A 16,770-nucleotide genomic window follows, 5' to 3' on the forward strand; every position below is an offset into this window, starting at 1 on the left:
CACGCTCTGTTCCCTATTGGGGTTTTGTTTACACATTTATTTCATGAAGATTCCAACTCTCAACATCAGTCTCAGGAAAAAAAATTAGTTTTGAAGTTCACCTTTTGAAATAATGCAATTTAAAATGAAATAACTGCATAATGAATTTCTCTTTGCAGGTTAGAGGCCAAAAATAGCACACTAGCTTGAAAAACAAACCAACCAAAAAAACTATCATTTAAAATACCGATCGGCTCAACTTGCCCAAATAATACTCTGTAAAACTTGGAGGTATCCTGATTCAATTACTGAAAATAAGAAACGATCCAATCAGTTTTGAGGCTAGATAAAAATATTTCTGATCTTGGAATAGAGCAGCCTCTCATTCAGCTCATTCCTGCAAATACAGTGCATTGCTTTCCATCTAGGAAACAACTCTCTCTGAAAGGCTTACTCAGTGCTTAGGATAGTGCCTGGCACATAGTAAGTGCCTCATAATTCCACAATTATTATTGTATTAAAGCCCACATAAGTAGAAGTAAATAAACTATGTTGAGAAGTCCTCCTTCTGCAGGAAGTGTTTTATGGTTATGTTTATAGAATGTTTGTTCTTGTAACAGCATGTACTAAGTGGCCCTGTCGTGCTTCTCGGGGCTCAAACGTTCAACACTGCCAAAACCTCTGGGCTCAGTCCCGACTCCATACCTCTGTTTGCCTGAGATGCCCCTTGAACTTAGCCCTGCTATGCCAGCAGAAAAGAGCAGTGTCTCTCCAGCTCTACCCGGGCTGGGCAGACTCGCCTGGTGAACTCCACCTGAGGGAATGAAGAAATGTCATGCAATCTCCCTGCTTGTACCCAGTGCGTGCACTTCTCCTGCAATTTTAAAAAATATTTTCCGTATTTCAAGGGTGAAGAGCACCACTGGATAGACTTCACTTATGCGGGATTTTATCCTTCATATTTGGAGGCAAGACCATGAATTTATGCCAACATACAAATGAGGGAGGGCACCCCTAGTTTAGCTATTGTAGTGAATTGGACAAGACCAACATGAGCAGGGAGATGACCTGGGGCCTCTCGGAAAGGTGGCCATTTTTTGGAAGGGGTGTTGGTAGGTGGATTTCATTCATGATTTGGCTGCTCTCAGATGAAGATATTGTTTTGGTGGTGGACATCAATGTATGATGATAAAATTCCCGGCATAAAGGTAGGATTTTATGTTGTTCCTCATTGTGTACTTGCTTGTGACTGATCACTAAATAATGACAACAGCTAAGTTGTAATTGAAGAAAAGCCAGGGGACCCTCAAATCCATCAACTTCAGCCAGTTGGAGTACAAAATTTGTTACCCTAAAATCAGTTTACAAATTCAAACCTAACAGCCACAACCAGGTTGAAACAATTTTAGATTCTTCAAAAAAAGTAAAAAAGTGATGGAGTAGGGTTTTGGTGGGGGGGGGGGGGTATTATGATTTGTTCCTTTTCTGATTATTCTTTAACTAGTTAAGGAGTGTTTTTATTCATGAGAAATTTCCTTGACAAACAAGGCCATACCAGTAGTTGACATTTAAATATTTTCTATTCTTAAAAATAAAACCACATAATAGTTGTAATAGCAATGGTATTTATCAACCCCCACAGCACGAAATGCACTGTACTAAGTGCTTGTGAAGAACAACACAGCAGAATATTAAACACATGCTCAAACAGTGTAGCTGTGGGAATTGTTCCTCCAGTGTTCTTTATGTGTTGCTTGGTTTTCTCTCATGGCTGACATCTTGGCATATTTACATAAATTGGACAGTCTCCAGGGCTCTCTTGGAGTTTTTCAGAGGCCATTTTACACCAAATTACAAGTTTAAGGAATACAGATTAAAGGTCAAGATCCTTATTTAACATTTATCCAGCGGCCCCAAGGGATGTGGGATTGAATGAGTAACCTTTCTAGGGTGCATTATACAGGAAACCTGATCGACACTGTACGTGAACAGTAATTAGTTTGTTCACATCTGTGTAGTCAGCATGACTGGCAGACCAAAATAGAAGTCTATTAGTTGAAGGAAGTGTCCATCAAAAAAAAAAGGGGTTCTGGGATTTTAGCCCAGCCTGGGCGATAGTCATGTATGCCTTTTAAATGAGCAACAGTTAAAAACAGGCACCGTAGTGAAAAAGCCCGCATAAGAATGTAACATTAGTCCAATTTAAACAGTTGAAAGGTGAGATCACTGCAATAGTGACTATTTCTGACCTCAATTTTTCCATCTCCAATCATTTACCTAAATTAGAAATTCCCCAAATCCATATTTTCACAGGTAGAAAAAAGGATTAAACCATTTACCAGGTTTTAAAAAAAAATTACTAGTTTGCATTCTTTCCTCGTCAGACTACTGAAAATAGGCAGTGGGGATAATAGAACTATGAGTTAGTAAGGTCCTTTAGGGTTCCACGTTTTCTGAGAAATTTATTTTAATGGAAAACCTCAATGCTTGTGTATTTTTTTCCCCCAATGAAATGGAAATCTAAGAAATTGCTGTACTCTTGATATTATTCACACAAGGTGTACTGAATTTGCTACAAGTGTATTTTTAAAGCAAGACTAAGGCAACGCTTTACAATAGCAGTGTAGTCTCTCCCATTTAATTGCAATACGAAGTACATGAGCACAGATGCACACATGAACAAATTATAAATGGTAGTAAATGCAGAAGGGAAACTGCAGATAATGACTCAGAATAGAAAAATGAGTGCTTTTATAAACTAAAAATATATTTTCCCTCTCTCTTACTCTTTGTTTACCATGAAGTACTAAAAAGACTGTCAGGTTAGTATTCTCCCAAGTGCTTAGAATTAATCATAATTACTGAGTGCTTACTGTGTGCAAAACATTGTACTGAGTGCTCAGAACAGTGCTCTGCACATAGCATTCAGACGATTTAGGAAAGATAGATTATCTTCAAACATTGGTAAATGAGAATTATATTTAAGATAAATTGATAGTTCCCAAAGTGTAAGTACAACTTTGTATTTACCACTCTGGGAGGAATCAATTGTTTTCATCAAAGTTCAGTATTACAGGATCGTGTCCCGTCGTCTTCACAAATGTGAGAAAGTCTGCGGGGTCCAAACCCATAGTTGCAGAATTTGTCATCGGATGGAAGTACACCTTCTTGTGGCCCCCTTCCACAAAGGCCGAATCCAGGACAAATTTCACATCTCCGTCATCACAGAAGAGAGCCAGCGGCGTGGCACAGCCTTGCCCAACTTGGAGTTTCTCCTGCATCGCAGCCTCATCAGCAAACCGCAGATTTCCACTCCCAACCCCCAGCTTCTTGGCAAGATCGTTTAAGTTAACTTGCCTGTCATGGAGAACCGTTACCAGCCAAAACCCCTTCTTCTTTTTATCTTTAAGAAAGAGGTTTTTACTGTGGGCTCCTTTCAGATGTTTTACGTGAGGCATCATCTCTTCAACAGTAAATACCTGCAAAATACAAGTCACACCCATTAATTGGGAAATTTTAATTGGTATTTGTTAAGCGCTTACTATACGGTGTACCAAGCACTGTTCTAAGCGCTGGGGTAGATGCAAGAAATCAGGTCCCATGGGGGCTCACTAGAAGCAGCATGGCATACTGGATGGAGCATGGGCCTGGAAGTCAGAAGGTCTTGGGTTCTAATCCCAGCTCTGCCACTTGTCTGCTGTGGGACCTTGGGCAAGTCACTTTACTTCTGTGCCTCAGTTACCTCATCTGTAAAATGGGGACTGAGGCTGGGAGCCCCATATGGGACAGGGACTGTGTCCAACCCTCTTTGCTGGTATCCACCCCAGTGCTTAGTATAGTGCATGGCACAAAGTAAGCACTTAACAAATACCACAAGTATTATTAAGTAGATGAGAAAACTGAGTAACTTGCCCAAGGGCATACAGTAGACAAGTGGGACAGCCGGGATTACAGCCCAGAACCTGACTCCCAGGCCTACACTTTTTTTTTAACGTATTTAATAACAACAACAACAACAATGGTATTTAAGTGCTTACTATGTGTGAGACACTATTCTAAGTGCTGGATTTATTTAGGATTTATCATGTCAAACATTGTTCTAGGAGCTGAGGTAGTTTGGGGTTAATTAGTTCGGACACAGTCTCTGTCAGGCATGGGGCTCGGTCTAATTTAGGAGGAAGAACAGGTATTTAAATCCCCATTAAAGAGAAGCAGCATGGCTTAGTGGAAACAGCAGGTTACTGGGAGTCAGAGGACGTGGGTTTCTAATCCCACCTCTGCCACTTGTCTACTGTGTGACCTTGGGTAAGTCACTTCACTTCTCTGTGCCTCAGTTCCTTCATCTGTAAAATGGGGATTAAAAGTGTTAGCCCCACATGGGACAAGCTGATTACCCTGTAACTACCCCAGCACTTAGAACAGGGTTTAGCACATAGTGCTTAAGTACCATAATTATTATTTTACAGACAAGTGACTTGCCCAAAGTCCTACAGCAAGGAATTGGCAGAATTAGGTTTAGAATCTGGAACTGCTTCTCTAACCACCTGTACAAGGGATTTTATGCATAAATCCACACATCTGCTATTCTCAGGAAAATGAACGACACAATGGTTGTTTCTCCTCAGAAGCCAAAGGACCATACACCACAGAGTAGGTTTACTCTACTCAGAGCTAGATCTTACTTCACCAAAATAGGTTGTTTTTGCTGGACTTCAAAATTCTTACTGTATGGACCCCAACTTTCAAAAATAACTGATGGAAGTGTCAGAAGGGCCCTTCTTCCCTCTCTTCAGCTTTGTGGTAAATTTTCTCACACCTCTGTATTCTTCAACCCTGAAGTGCAATGCCATCCACTCTGCTGATGCCAACGGCATCTGTTTGGAGCACTCCAGCAACAAACCCATTGCCCGCCAAGGGTCACTCAAGCAGGCTGGAGTCAAATGTTGGCTGAGTATGCGAGCAAAAGCTAAGGAGCCCTTTGATGGACTTGAAATAATAACGGCATTTGTTAAGTGCTCACTATATGCAAAGCACTGTTCTAAGTGCTGGGGGGGGGAAGGGCGGTACAAGGTGATCAGGTTGTCTCACATGGGGTTCACAGTCTTGATCCCCATTTTACAGATGAGGTAACCGAGGCACAGAAAAGTTAAGTGACTTGCCCAAAGTCACAAAGCTGACAAGAGGCACATCCGGAATTACAACCCATGACCTCTGAATCCCAAGCCTGTGCTCCTTCCACTGAACCATGCTGCTTCCCGACTGAAAGAATTGTGCTTGTTTGGGGCCAAATTTAAACAATAAAAAAAGAGACTTTAACCTGAAGTCCACCAACCTATTGGTGGTATCATTTTGGCCGTAGCCTCTCTGCACTTTACAGTTTTATAAATATAAATTCAATCAAATATATCCAGAGGGAAAAGTTCCAATAGTATTTCAGAAACCAATCTCCCCGATCAGTCCAGGAAGCCGGTCTGCATTCTTTTTTGCACCTGTATGTCTAATCTGATTTGCTTGTATCCACCCCAGCGCTTGGTACAGTTCCTGCTACACAGTAAGCGCCTAACACCACAATTATTATTATTACTCTTCAGAGGGGACTGGTTTCTCCAGATTACCGTGGCCAAGGGCGGGGGGAAAGTAGGATAAAGAGATGGGTTAAAGGCAGCAGCCCGAGTGGGGCTCATGGTCTTCACCCCCATTTTCCAGATGAGGTCCAGGGAAGTGAAGTGACTTGCCTAAGTTCACCCCGCAGGTGGGGATGGGATTAGAACCCAGGCCCTCCTGACTCCCAGGCCCGGGCTTTAGCCCTCCTCCACCGGGAAGCCTTTGGATTTAAAGGTCAGGGGACACAAATGTGTATTTGTATGGTCATGACCGAGGCCAAGGGTTTCCCTCCCGGCTTGGCGTGACGCCTTGCCACGTGGAAAAACACTTGGTTTTCTCAGGGCCTCACTGTTCTCCTCTGCAAAATGGGGGTTCGACTCCGTTCTTCCTCCCGCTCAGACTGTGGGGGGGGAGCCGGTGCCCCTGACCCATCTCTCAATTCCCCTACTTTACCCTGCCCTTGGCCACGCTCATAATAGTATTTGTTAAGCGCTTACTATGTGCCCAGGACTGTTCTAAGCGCTGGGGGAGACACAAGGTCATCAGGTGGGGCTCACCGTCCTCACCCCCATTTTACAGAGGAGGTCACTGAGGCCCAGAGCAGTGGAATGACTTGCCCAAAGTCACCCAGCTGATAATGATGGTATTTGTTTAGGCGTTTACTATGTGCCCAACACTGTTCTAAGCGCTGGAGTGGATACAGGATCATCAAGTTGTCCCCCGTGGGGCTCACCGTCTTCATCCCCATTTTACAGAGGAGGTCACCGAGGCCCAGTGAAGTGACTTGCCCAAAGTCACCCAGCTGATAATGATGGTATTTGTTAAAGCTCTTACTATGTGTTCAGGACTGTTCTAAACGCTGGGGGAGATACAAGGTCATCAGGGTGTCCCCCGTGGGGCTCACAGGCTTCACCCCCATTTTACAGATGCGGTCACCGAAACCCAGAGAAGTGAAGTGACTTGCCCAAAGTCACCCAGCTGATAATAATAGTATTTGTCAAAGCGCTTCCTGTGTGCAGAGCACTGTTCTAAGCGCTGGGGGAGATACAAGGTGATCAGGTTGGCCCACGTGGGGCTCCCAGTCTTCACCCCCATTTTACAGAGGAGGTCACCGAGGCCCGGAGAAGTGAAGGGACTGGCCCCGAGCCACCCAGCCGCGAAGTGTCGGGATTCGAACCCGCGACCTCTGCCTCCCGAGCCCGGGCTCTTCCCACGGAGCCCCGCTGCTCCTCTCGCCTGGACCGCGCCGTCCCCTCGGAAGACCAAGAGGGACTGGCTCCAATCTGACGAGCTCGTAACTGCCGCAGCGCTCAGGACAGGGCCGTGCACGTAGTAAGCGCTGAACAAATACCCCCATGATTTTTTTTTTCCTAAGGGCAGCAGGGCTGGGGGTCCGGGGGCTTCACCTCGGGGTGCTCCACGCTGACGCTGGCAATGCCCAGGGCCTTCAGCCGCTCCTCCAGCGCCGCCCGGAGCCCCGGGGACTCACACATGGCGCCGGGCCGGGCCGGGCCGGGCCGGTCCTGTCCACACCCCCGGGCGCCTCAGCCGGCAGGGGGCGCGCGCCGGCAGGGGCCGCGGCGCAGGCGCAGACGCTCCCGGGCGCGCGAGTCGGCAGCGGGCCCGCGCCGGCAGAGGCCGCGGCGCAGGCGCAGACGCTCCCGGCCGCGCCCGCCGGCAGCGGGCGCCCGCCGGCAGGGGCCGCGGCGCAGGCGCAGACGCTCCCGAGCGCGCGAGCGGGCAGCGGGCCCGCGCCGGCAGAGGCCCCGGCGCAGGCGCAGACGCTCCCGGTGGCGCGCCAGCCGGCAGCGGGCACGCGCCCCCACCTCCCAGACAGGGCGCGGCCCTCGACCTGCTCGTGCCATGGCCTCCAGCTGCAGGCCTGTGCCTCTGGCTCTGGCTCTCCCTCTCCCCTCCACCCTTCCTAGAGAAGCAGCGCGGTTCAGTGGTTCAGTGGAAAGACCCCCGAACTTGGGAGTCAGAGGTCATGGGTTCTAATCCCGCCTCTGCCACTTAGCTGGGTGACTGTGGGCAAGTCACTTCATTGCTCTGGGCCTCAGTTACCACATCTGTAAAATGGGGATGAAGACTGTGAGCCCTACGTGGCACAACCTGATTACCTTGTATCTACCCTAGTGCTTAGAACAGTGCTTGGCACATATAAGCACTTATCAAATACCAACATTATTACTATTAAGACTGTGCGCCCTACGTGGGACAACCTGATTACCTTGTACCTACCCTAGTGCTTAGAACAGTGCTTGGCACATAGTAAGCACTTAACAAATACCAACATTTATTTTCCTTCCCTTCATTCCCTTCCTTCCTCTCCCCCTTCTTCCCCTCCCCATACCCGGGACGCTTGGACTCCCTTAAGGAAGAGTGGCTCCTCCAGGGATAGGATTCCCTGGATGGGAAACAGAATGCCCAGGATCAAACTGATCAATTGTATTCATCATCTTGGTGCTATTCGATTTATCATCACTCATCAGTGTTAAGGGCTTTGCTAAGCACTATATGCCAGGCAGCGTATTAAGAGCTGGGGTGGATGCAAGCTAATCAGGCTGGCTACAGTCCCTGTCCTACTTAGGCCTCAAAGCCTTAATCCCCATTGGACAGATGAGGTCACCGAGGCACAGAAAATAATAATCATGATGGCATTTGTTAAGCGCTTACTATGTGCAAAGCTCTGTTCTAAGTGCTGGGGAGGATACAAGGTGATCAGGTTGTCCCACGTGGGGCTCACAGTCCTAATGCCTCTTTTACAGATGAGGTAACTGAGGCATAGAGAAGTTAAGTGACTTGCCCAAACTCACACAGCTGACAAGCGGCAGAGCCAACATTAGAACCCATGACCTCTGACTCCCAAGCCCGGGCTCTTTACACTTAGCCACACTGCTTCTCCAAGTGAAGTGATTTGTCCGGGGTCACTCAGCAGACAAGTGGAGGAGTCGGGTTTAGAACCCAGGTCCTTCGGACTCCAAGTCTATGCTCTATCCACTAGGTCAAGTTTGCAGATCACTGTACTGAATGCTTGGGAGAGTACAGTATCATAGAGTTGGTAGGCATGTTACCTGCCCACAATGAGTTTACAGTCCAGAGGGCGAGACAGACATTAACATAAATACATAAATTATGGATATAGGCATAAGTGCTGCGAGTCTGTGCTGTGGGGGTGAATAAGGGTGCAAATTCAAGTATTAGGGCAGTGCAAGAGTGGGACAAGTGCAGGCTGAGCTGAAAGAAATCCTGTTTCAGTGGTAAAGGCTTTTAATTTGTTGACCGATGCCACATCCCCCATGTTGTCTCTTCCATTCATTCAATCCTATTTACTAAGCGCTTACTGAATGCAGAGCACTGTACTAAGCACTCGAGAGAGTACAATGCAACAAAAAAACAGACACATCCGCTGCCCACAGTGAGCTTACAGTCTAGAGGGGGAGACAGACATTTATATTAATAAATTACAGATATGTACTTAAGTGCTGTGGGGCTGGGGGTGGGGGAGAACAAAGGGAGCAAGTCAGGGCGATGCAGAAGGGAGTGAGAGAAGAGGAAATGGAGGGGCTTAATCAGGGAAGGCTAGAAACTGGGATCTGAAACCCCACCATCTAGCTACAAATTATAACAGCAAAGATAGTAAATACTCAATAAATACTAATGAATGAATGAATGAATGAATGAATGAATAGTAATAATATGTGTTAAGCGCTTACTAGGTGTCAGGCACTGTTCTAAGCACTGGGATAGATACAAGATAATCGGGTTGGATGCAATCCCTGTCCCACAGAGCATTCACAGGCTTAATCCCCATTGTACAGATGAGGGAACTGAAGCACTGAGAAGTGAAGTGACTTGCCCAAGGTCACAGAGCAGACAAGTGATGGAGCCGGGAGCACCCACGCAGTTTCAGGCTCACTTATCTGGTGAAAGTTCGGTTTGGCTTTCTTGCGAAGGATAACACTTGACAACTCAGTACGATTTGAAATCCCAAAACAACCAATCGAACAGAAGTACGTATTGAGCACCTAATGTGTGCAGAGCACTGGACTAAGCACTTGGAAGAGCACAATTTAAAGAAAACCCCTGCCTACAAGAAATGTATTAAATAGGCATTAAATAATTTTAAAATAAATGGGGGAAAGCTCAACTAGTGGAGAATGTAAATCGATTGCATGAAAGTGCAACAAGACATTGTGAATGCCCAAGTGCTAAGGGGTGCACAAGTGTCAAACAATAGGAAGGATGTGAGCTGAGAGGAAGAGCAACAATAAAGAACTGGAAGAATTTAAGTTATAAAATACCTCAAAATAATTTTAAGGTGGCTTATCTTATATTATCTCTTTAAACAAATGAGTAAAATCTGCTAGGAGAGGAACTATCCTAAACTGCAAAATGTTTTAAAATTCATCTCACTTAAGCCTTGCCACATTTATTTTTAAAAGTGAATGAATCGAGAGACTTTTTAAACCTGGCACTTGAAGAACATTAGCATCTGGGCCTGAGTGGAATTATAAACTTCTATGGAAACAGTACAAAAAAAAATTTGCAACTCATTCTGCGTTACTCTTTAATATACTCTGTTCCCTTCCTTCCCTCATCCACATCAGGCAGATCCTGAACAAAATAAAAACGTTTGTTTTTCATACCCTTGGAGTGGCTCGAGACAACAAGCCTGTGTAAGCCTTAAGTGAAAAGGATTTCTGTGATTCATGGTAGAATCAAGCCTGATGACATTTTCCTTTGTGCCTCACCATTTCAAAATGATTTTCTAGGCTGGATTAGAGACAGAAAGGCTATTTTGGCATCTGTGCTGTCACTGTAAATGATTTTGTGCCTGAAACTAGGTTGCACGTGAAAAAAATTGGCATGTCTTCTAATCAGGAGTTTGAAGGTTCATCCCAAAGTCATATGTTAATCCTTGATCTGTGGTGATCTGGAATTACAACGGCTTGTCACAAATGTTGATTTCATTACTATACAGGTGAAACCTCATTAGAGTGAGAGGTGATGAGGTTCTGAGAGATACTTGTTATGATGGTTGCTCAATATATTCAAAAATAATTATCTGCCTGCTTCACGTGAAGTGCAACTGGCATGATGATAGCTACATGTTCTCTTACTATAATGAGGGTCTCCCTAAAGGCCGTACTTGTTAAATGCAGGTTTTGCCGGTATTCATGTAATAAGAATTGCGGTACTAAGGGTTTAGTGTGTGAACTAAGCACTGGGGTAGAGACAGAAACAGTCCCTGTCCCACATGGAACTTGCATAGAGGTAGAATTAGCTCTGTGAGGGCCCTGGAGACAATTTTTCAACCATTCCTCCCCATTCTCCTCTGACAATCCCTGTGAAAGTGAGGGTGGGTGGGAGGAAGTGCCTGAAGAACATAAAGCCACAAAAAGTCCTGCTATGTTCCAAAATCTGGTACTCTTGGAACCATACCAGATCCCAATCCTCTTGGTAGTGGAGAGGGAGGAACTGGGAGAGGGAGAGAAGAGGGGAACTCCATCATCAGCCCCACTAAGAAGAACAGGCCTCCCAAGTCTCTGGACTTTTAAGGTACCCATCTTGCCTGTAAAAATGGAAGTTCTTGAAATGGTATCAATCAATCAGTGGTAGGTATTTTTTGAGTGCTTACCATGTGCAGAGCACTATAATAAGCACTTGGGAGAGTACAATATAACAGAGTTGGTAGCTACGTTCCCCGCCCACAACGAGCTCACAGACTAGAGAGGAGACAGACATTAATAGAAATAAATTACGGCTAAGTACGTAAAAGCTTTTGGCTAAGTACATAAAAGCTTTTGGGGCTGAGGGAGGGATGAAAAAAGATCACAAATCCAAGTGCATTTGAAGTGTGTTCGAAAGTTGCCCCATCATTCTACTCTCACAAATTATCGTCATTACAGCTAGAATCATTACCCCTAGATAATTGTATGAGAGAGAAACTGTATCCTATCGATCAATAAATCCATCATATTTCATTCAATCATATTTATTAAGCACTTGCTTTCTGTGGGAAGAGCACTCTCCTACACTGAGTAGGAGACCTTTTGATAGACATTTTCCCTGCCCAAAAGGAGCTTACAGTCTCTATCCAACCTGATTCTCTTATATCTCTCCGAGCGCTCAGCACAATTTTGGCACGGAGTAAGCACCTAATACCATCATTATTATAAATGAAGCTCACCAGAGTTCTTGGAGGAGGTACCCAATGACTGAGCCAATCAATAATCAATCAATCATTGGTATTTAGTGAGTCCTTACTATGTGCAGAGCACTATACTAAGTGCTTGGGAGAACGCAGCAGAATTTGCAGTCCTGTTTCCTGCCCATATAATGAGTTTACAGTCTAGAGTGGGAGATGGACATTAATAAAAATAAATAAGTACTTGATAATATATCATTTTAAAGATATGTGCAAAGGTGCTCAATCTCTCTCTCCCTTCCTGTTCGACACGGCAGGAAAGAAAACCCATCCCGTGGGGGAGACAGATATTAAAATAAATAACATATCATTTAAAGGTATGTACATAAGTAAGTGTTCAATCTCTCTCCCCTCCTGTTTGAAACTACATTGAGAGAAAACTCACCCCTTGCTGGAGCCCCTGCACAAGGTTTAGCACACGGGGAAGGCTGTGACAGTTTCTCCCTGTTGGGCTGAATGTGAGAACCGTTTCACCATTTTACAGTTGATGTTTTTGATGACTGAATTGGATCAACGATGAAAACAAATTATTATTTTTACTATTCATCAAAAGTATCAACAGTACATTTTCATTATTGATTGGATTCCATTTGTATTATTTTATGTCTGTCCTTCCCCACTTCGACTGGACCTTATTTGATTTTTGTGTAGTTACTTCTATACTTAATATTTAGATAAGACCTTAAGAAACATTAATAATAATAATGTTTTCTCAAACCCACTGAAGAAGCATGACATTAATTATTTTGATCAATAGATTAACCTCATGGATGCCAAAAGAAATGGTGCGTTTGAGATTGAGAACAAAATGTCTGGCAGGAGGTTCCAGGGAGGATCTTTTAGGGCAAAGTCATTTGGAGAACTATTTCTGAAATGGATCAAGACTCCATTTTTGCTGAGTTAAAGAGAGGTACATAGTAAGGTTTGGGGCTGGGGGAGGCAATTCAATAGATGCCTATTTACACACTGCTAGATGCAGTGATTTAGACTGTAAGATGTGTGAGAAAGGAATGTCTGTTATATTGTTATTATTGTATTCCCCCAAGTGCTCTGCACAGAGTAAGCACTCAATAAATGTGACTGACTGACTGATTTCAGCATCGCAGAGCTCTGTGTCCAACAGGGTTTTGCCTGTGTTTGCTGTTTAAAAATCTGTAAGTGCTTTTACATTCACTTTATGGGCACAGATGCCCACACTGCTGATATTAAAACAGATGGCAGAATATAAGGTACAGTATATCAGTTTTCCCTTGATTAAATTTCTAAAATCAAGGGTGCCTGTATTTTCCACTTGAGCTATATTTCAGTTCTTGGGTTCCGATAGTCATGGAGCTTGGCAAAGTGTGAATCCAGATGCATTAATGCGATTTTTTCCCTAATCATTATGTAAAGGAATACATTTTATAGTTTAAATCCCACATGGTCCATATTTTCCACTTAAGTCAGCAAACTACAAGGAATGGAAATTAATGATCAAACATTCTGCTATGTTCAGTGACAAGTCTCTCGACCACATTCTGAGCCTTTCACAGAAGCTTTATATTGTCAGAGACTTAGCTCTGAGCTGCACTAATGAAAAAAAGAAGGATTTTTTCAGACAGTTCAAAAGGCTGCTTCTGTCTACAATTTAGCCTGATCTATATGACCAAGCACTGTGTATGTCAGTCGAGACCTAAAATACGGGACAATCAGCAAAGACCTGATTTGAAAGTCTCATTTTCCAATCTGAGGATTAAAGGGGGCATGGGAGGGGAAGAATGTTGGAGCAGGAAATGAATGTTGGTCTTTTTTAACAGAAAAGTCATGCAAATGTTTGTGCTATTTCCAGTGCTGGTATAATCACTCACAGAAAACATAAATTCCTCAGATCACAAAAAGAAAGTGAGATGTATATGGTATGGAGGAATCAGTGTGCAGTGTATATAACTTGACAGGATTCAAGGGGACTGAAAGTCATATATTTTGGATGCAGGGAGGCAGTAAAAAGAGACAAAATATGTCATTGTTGATTGACACCCAATACATACCTATATATTAGATAAACGTGACTTTCATTTGTAGATCACTGATGACTAATCTCACGTTTTCACCTGAAATTTTCACCTGAGGAGCGGTTTATCGCTGAAAGCAACTTGTGCTTGAAGCAGCATTGCCAAGAGGATAGAGCACCAGCCCGGGAGTCAGAAGGAACTGGGTTCTAATTCCGACTCTGCCACGTGTCTGCTGTGTGACCTTGGGCAAGTCACTTCACTTCTGTGCCTCAATTCATTTAGACCATAAGCTCGTTGTGGGAAGGGAATGTGTCTGTTTATTGTTATATTGTACTCTCCCAAGCGCGTAGTCCAGTGCTCTGCTCAAGTGCTCGATAAATGATGATTGAATGAATGAATGATTGAATTCCCTTCTCTGACAAATGGGGATTCAATATCTCCTCTAGACTGTGAGTGCACCTCTAGACTGTAAGGCTCATTGTGCGCAGGAATGTGTCTATTTGTTGTTATATTATACTCTCCCAAGTGCTTAGTACAGTGCTTTGCATACTGTAAGCACTCAATAAATAAGACTGAATTGAATTGAATCTTCTCCCTCCTACTTAGACTGTGAGCACCATGTGGGACCTGATTATCTTATATCGACTCCACAGCTTGGTTCATGGTAAACACATAAAAAGCCCTTATTATTAATGTTGGTATTTGTTAAGCGCTTACTATGTGCCGAGCACTGTTCTAAGCGCTGGGGTAGACATAGGGGAATCAGGTTGTCCCACGTGGGGCTCACAGTCTTAATCCCCATTTTACAGATGAGGGAACTGAGGCACGGAGAAGTTAAGTGACTTGCCCACAGTCACACAGCCGACAAGTGGCAGAGCTGGGATTCGAACTCATGAGCCCTGACTCCAAAGCCCGTGCTCTTTCCACTGAGCCACGCTGCTTCTCCGATTATTATTATTATTATTATGTGAGCAGGAAATGTCTGATAATTGTTGTATTGTTCTGTCTTCCAAGTGCTTAGTATAGTGCTCTGCACATAGTAAATGCTCAATAAATATGACTGAATGTGTGTAATAGATAGAGCATGGGCCTGGGAATTGGAAGGTCATGGGTTCAAATCCCGGATCTGTCGTTTGCCTAGTGTGACCTTGGGCAAGTCGCTTCACTTCTCTGGACCTCATCTGTAAAATGGGGATTGAGACTGTGAGCCCCACATGGGACAGGGACTGTGTCCAACTTGATTTGCTTGTATTCATTCATTCATTCAATCATATTTATTGAGCACTTACCGTGTGCGGGCACTGTTCTAAGCGCTTGGGAAGTATAATTCGGCAATAAATAGAGACCATCCCTGCCCAACAATGGGCTCACAGTCTAAAAGAGGGAGACAGACAACAAAACATGTTTCTCTACCTTTCTAGACTGTAAGCTTGTTACGGGCAGGGAACATGGCTGCTAATTCTGTTATACTGACTCTCCCAAGTGCTTAGTACAGTGCTCTGCCCATAGTAAGTACTCTATAAATACCATTGATTGAGTGAGGGTAGTAACATTTACATATTTATTATTCTATTTATTTATTAATGATGTGCATATATCTATAACTCTATTTGTATTGACGCTATTGATGCCTGTCTACCTGTTTTTGTGTTTTGTTTTGTCTGTCTCCCCCCTTTTAGACTGTGAGCCCGTTGTTGGGTAGGGATTGTCTCTATTTGTTGCCGAATTGTACACTCCAAGCCCTTAGTAATAATAATAATAATGTTGGTATTTGTTAAGCGCTTACTATGTGCCAAGCACTGTTCTAAGCGCTGGGGTAGATACAGGGTAATCGGGTCGTCCCACGTGGGGCTCACAGTTAATCCCCATTTTACAGATGAGGTAACTGAGGCACCGAGAAGTGAAGTGACTTGCCCACAGTCACACAGCTGACAAGTGGCAGAGCTGGGATTCGAACTCATGACCGCTGACTCCCAAGCCCGTGCTCTTTCCACTGAGCCACCTTAGTACAGTGCTCTGCACACAGAGAGTGCTCAATAAATACGATTGAATGAATGAGACAGACATCAGTGGAATCAAAATAGATAAATAGAATTATAGATATATGATGATGATGATGGTATTTGTTCAGCGCTTACTATAATAATAATGTATTTGTTCAGCGCTTACTATGATAATAATGTATCTGTTAAGCACTTAGTATGATAATAATGTATTTGTTACCGCTTGCTATGTGCTGAGCACTGTTCTAAGCGCTGGGGTAGATCCAGGGTCATCAGGTTGTCCCACGTGAGGCTCACAGTCTTCATCCCCATTTTACAGATGAGGGAACTGAGGCCCAGGGAAGTTACCTGACTTCATTCATTCATTCAATAGTATTTATTGAGCGCTTACTATGTGCAAAGCACTGTACTAAGCGCTTGGAATGAATAAGTCGGCAACAGATAGAGACAGTCCCTGCCGTTTGACGGGCTTACGGTCTAATCGGGGGAGACGGACAGACGAGAACGATGGCAATAAATAGAGTCGAGGGGAAGAACGTCTGGTAAAAACAATGGCAACTAAATAGAATCAAGGCGATGGACATTTCATTAACAAAATACATTGGGTGACTGTGGGTGGCTTGCCCCCAGTCACCCAGCTGACAAGTGGGAGGGTCGAGATTCGAACCCATGACCTCTGACTCCCAAGCCCGGGTTCTTGCCACGGAGCCACGCTGCTTCTCCCAAGCACTATTCTCAGCGCTGGGGGAGATACACTTCCCCTCACCCCCCTGTATCTCCCCCAGCGCTGAGAACAGTGCTCTGCACGTAGTAAGCGCTTAACAAATACCAACATTATTATTATTATTATTATTATGCAGGCTCATCAGGTTGTCCCACGTGGGGCTCACAGTCTTCATCCCCATTTTACAGATGAGTAAAGTGCCTAACATATAGCAAGCGGTTAACGACTGCTATTATTATGAGGAGGGCTGCCGGGGGG

The 16,770-nt window shown here is 44.3% G+C and overlaps 1 protein-coding gene across 1 annotated transcript; it reads right to left on the reverse strand.

Moving 5' to 3' along the window:
• Nucleotides 1–7: 7 nt before the first annotated feature.
• LOC100079235 (prolyl-tRNA synthetase associated domain-containing protein 1) lies at nucleotides 8–7,117 on the reverse strand. Its single transcript, XM_001510161.5, has 2 exons — nucleotides 6,990–7,117; nucleotides 8–3,458 (listed from the first exon to the last, which is right to left on the reverse strand). Exons 1-2 carry the CDS (start codon nucleotides 7,074–7,076, stop codon nucleotides 3,024–3,026), a joined length of 522 nt encoding a protein of 173 aa, XP_001510211.3. The 5' UTR covers nucleotides 7,077–7,117; the 3' UTR covers nucleotides 8–3,023.
• Between the last annotated feature and the right edge of the window lie 9,653 nt (nucleotides 7,118–16,770).

Source organism: Ornithorhynchus anatinus, chromosome 9, assembly GCF_004115215.2.
Source record: "Ornithorhynchus anatinus isolate Pmale09 chromosome 9, mOrnAna1.pri.v4, whole genome shotgun sequence".
Classification (NCBI taxonomy): domain Eukaryota; kingdom Metazoa; phylum Chordata; class Mammalia; order Monotremata; family Ornithorhynchidae; genus Ornithorhynchus; species Ornithorhynchus anatinus.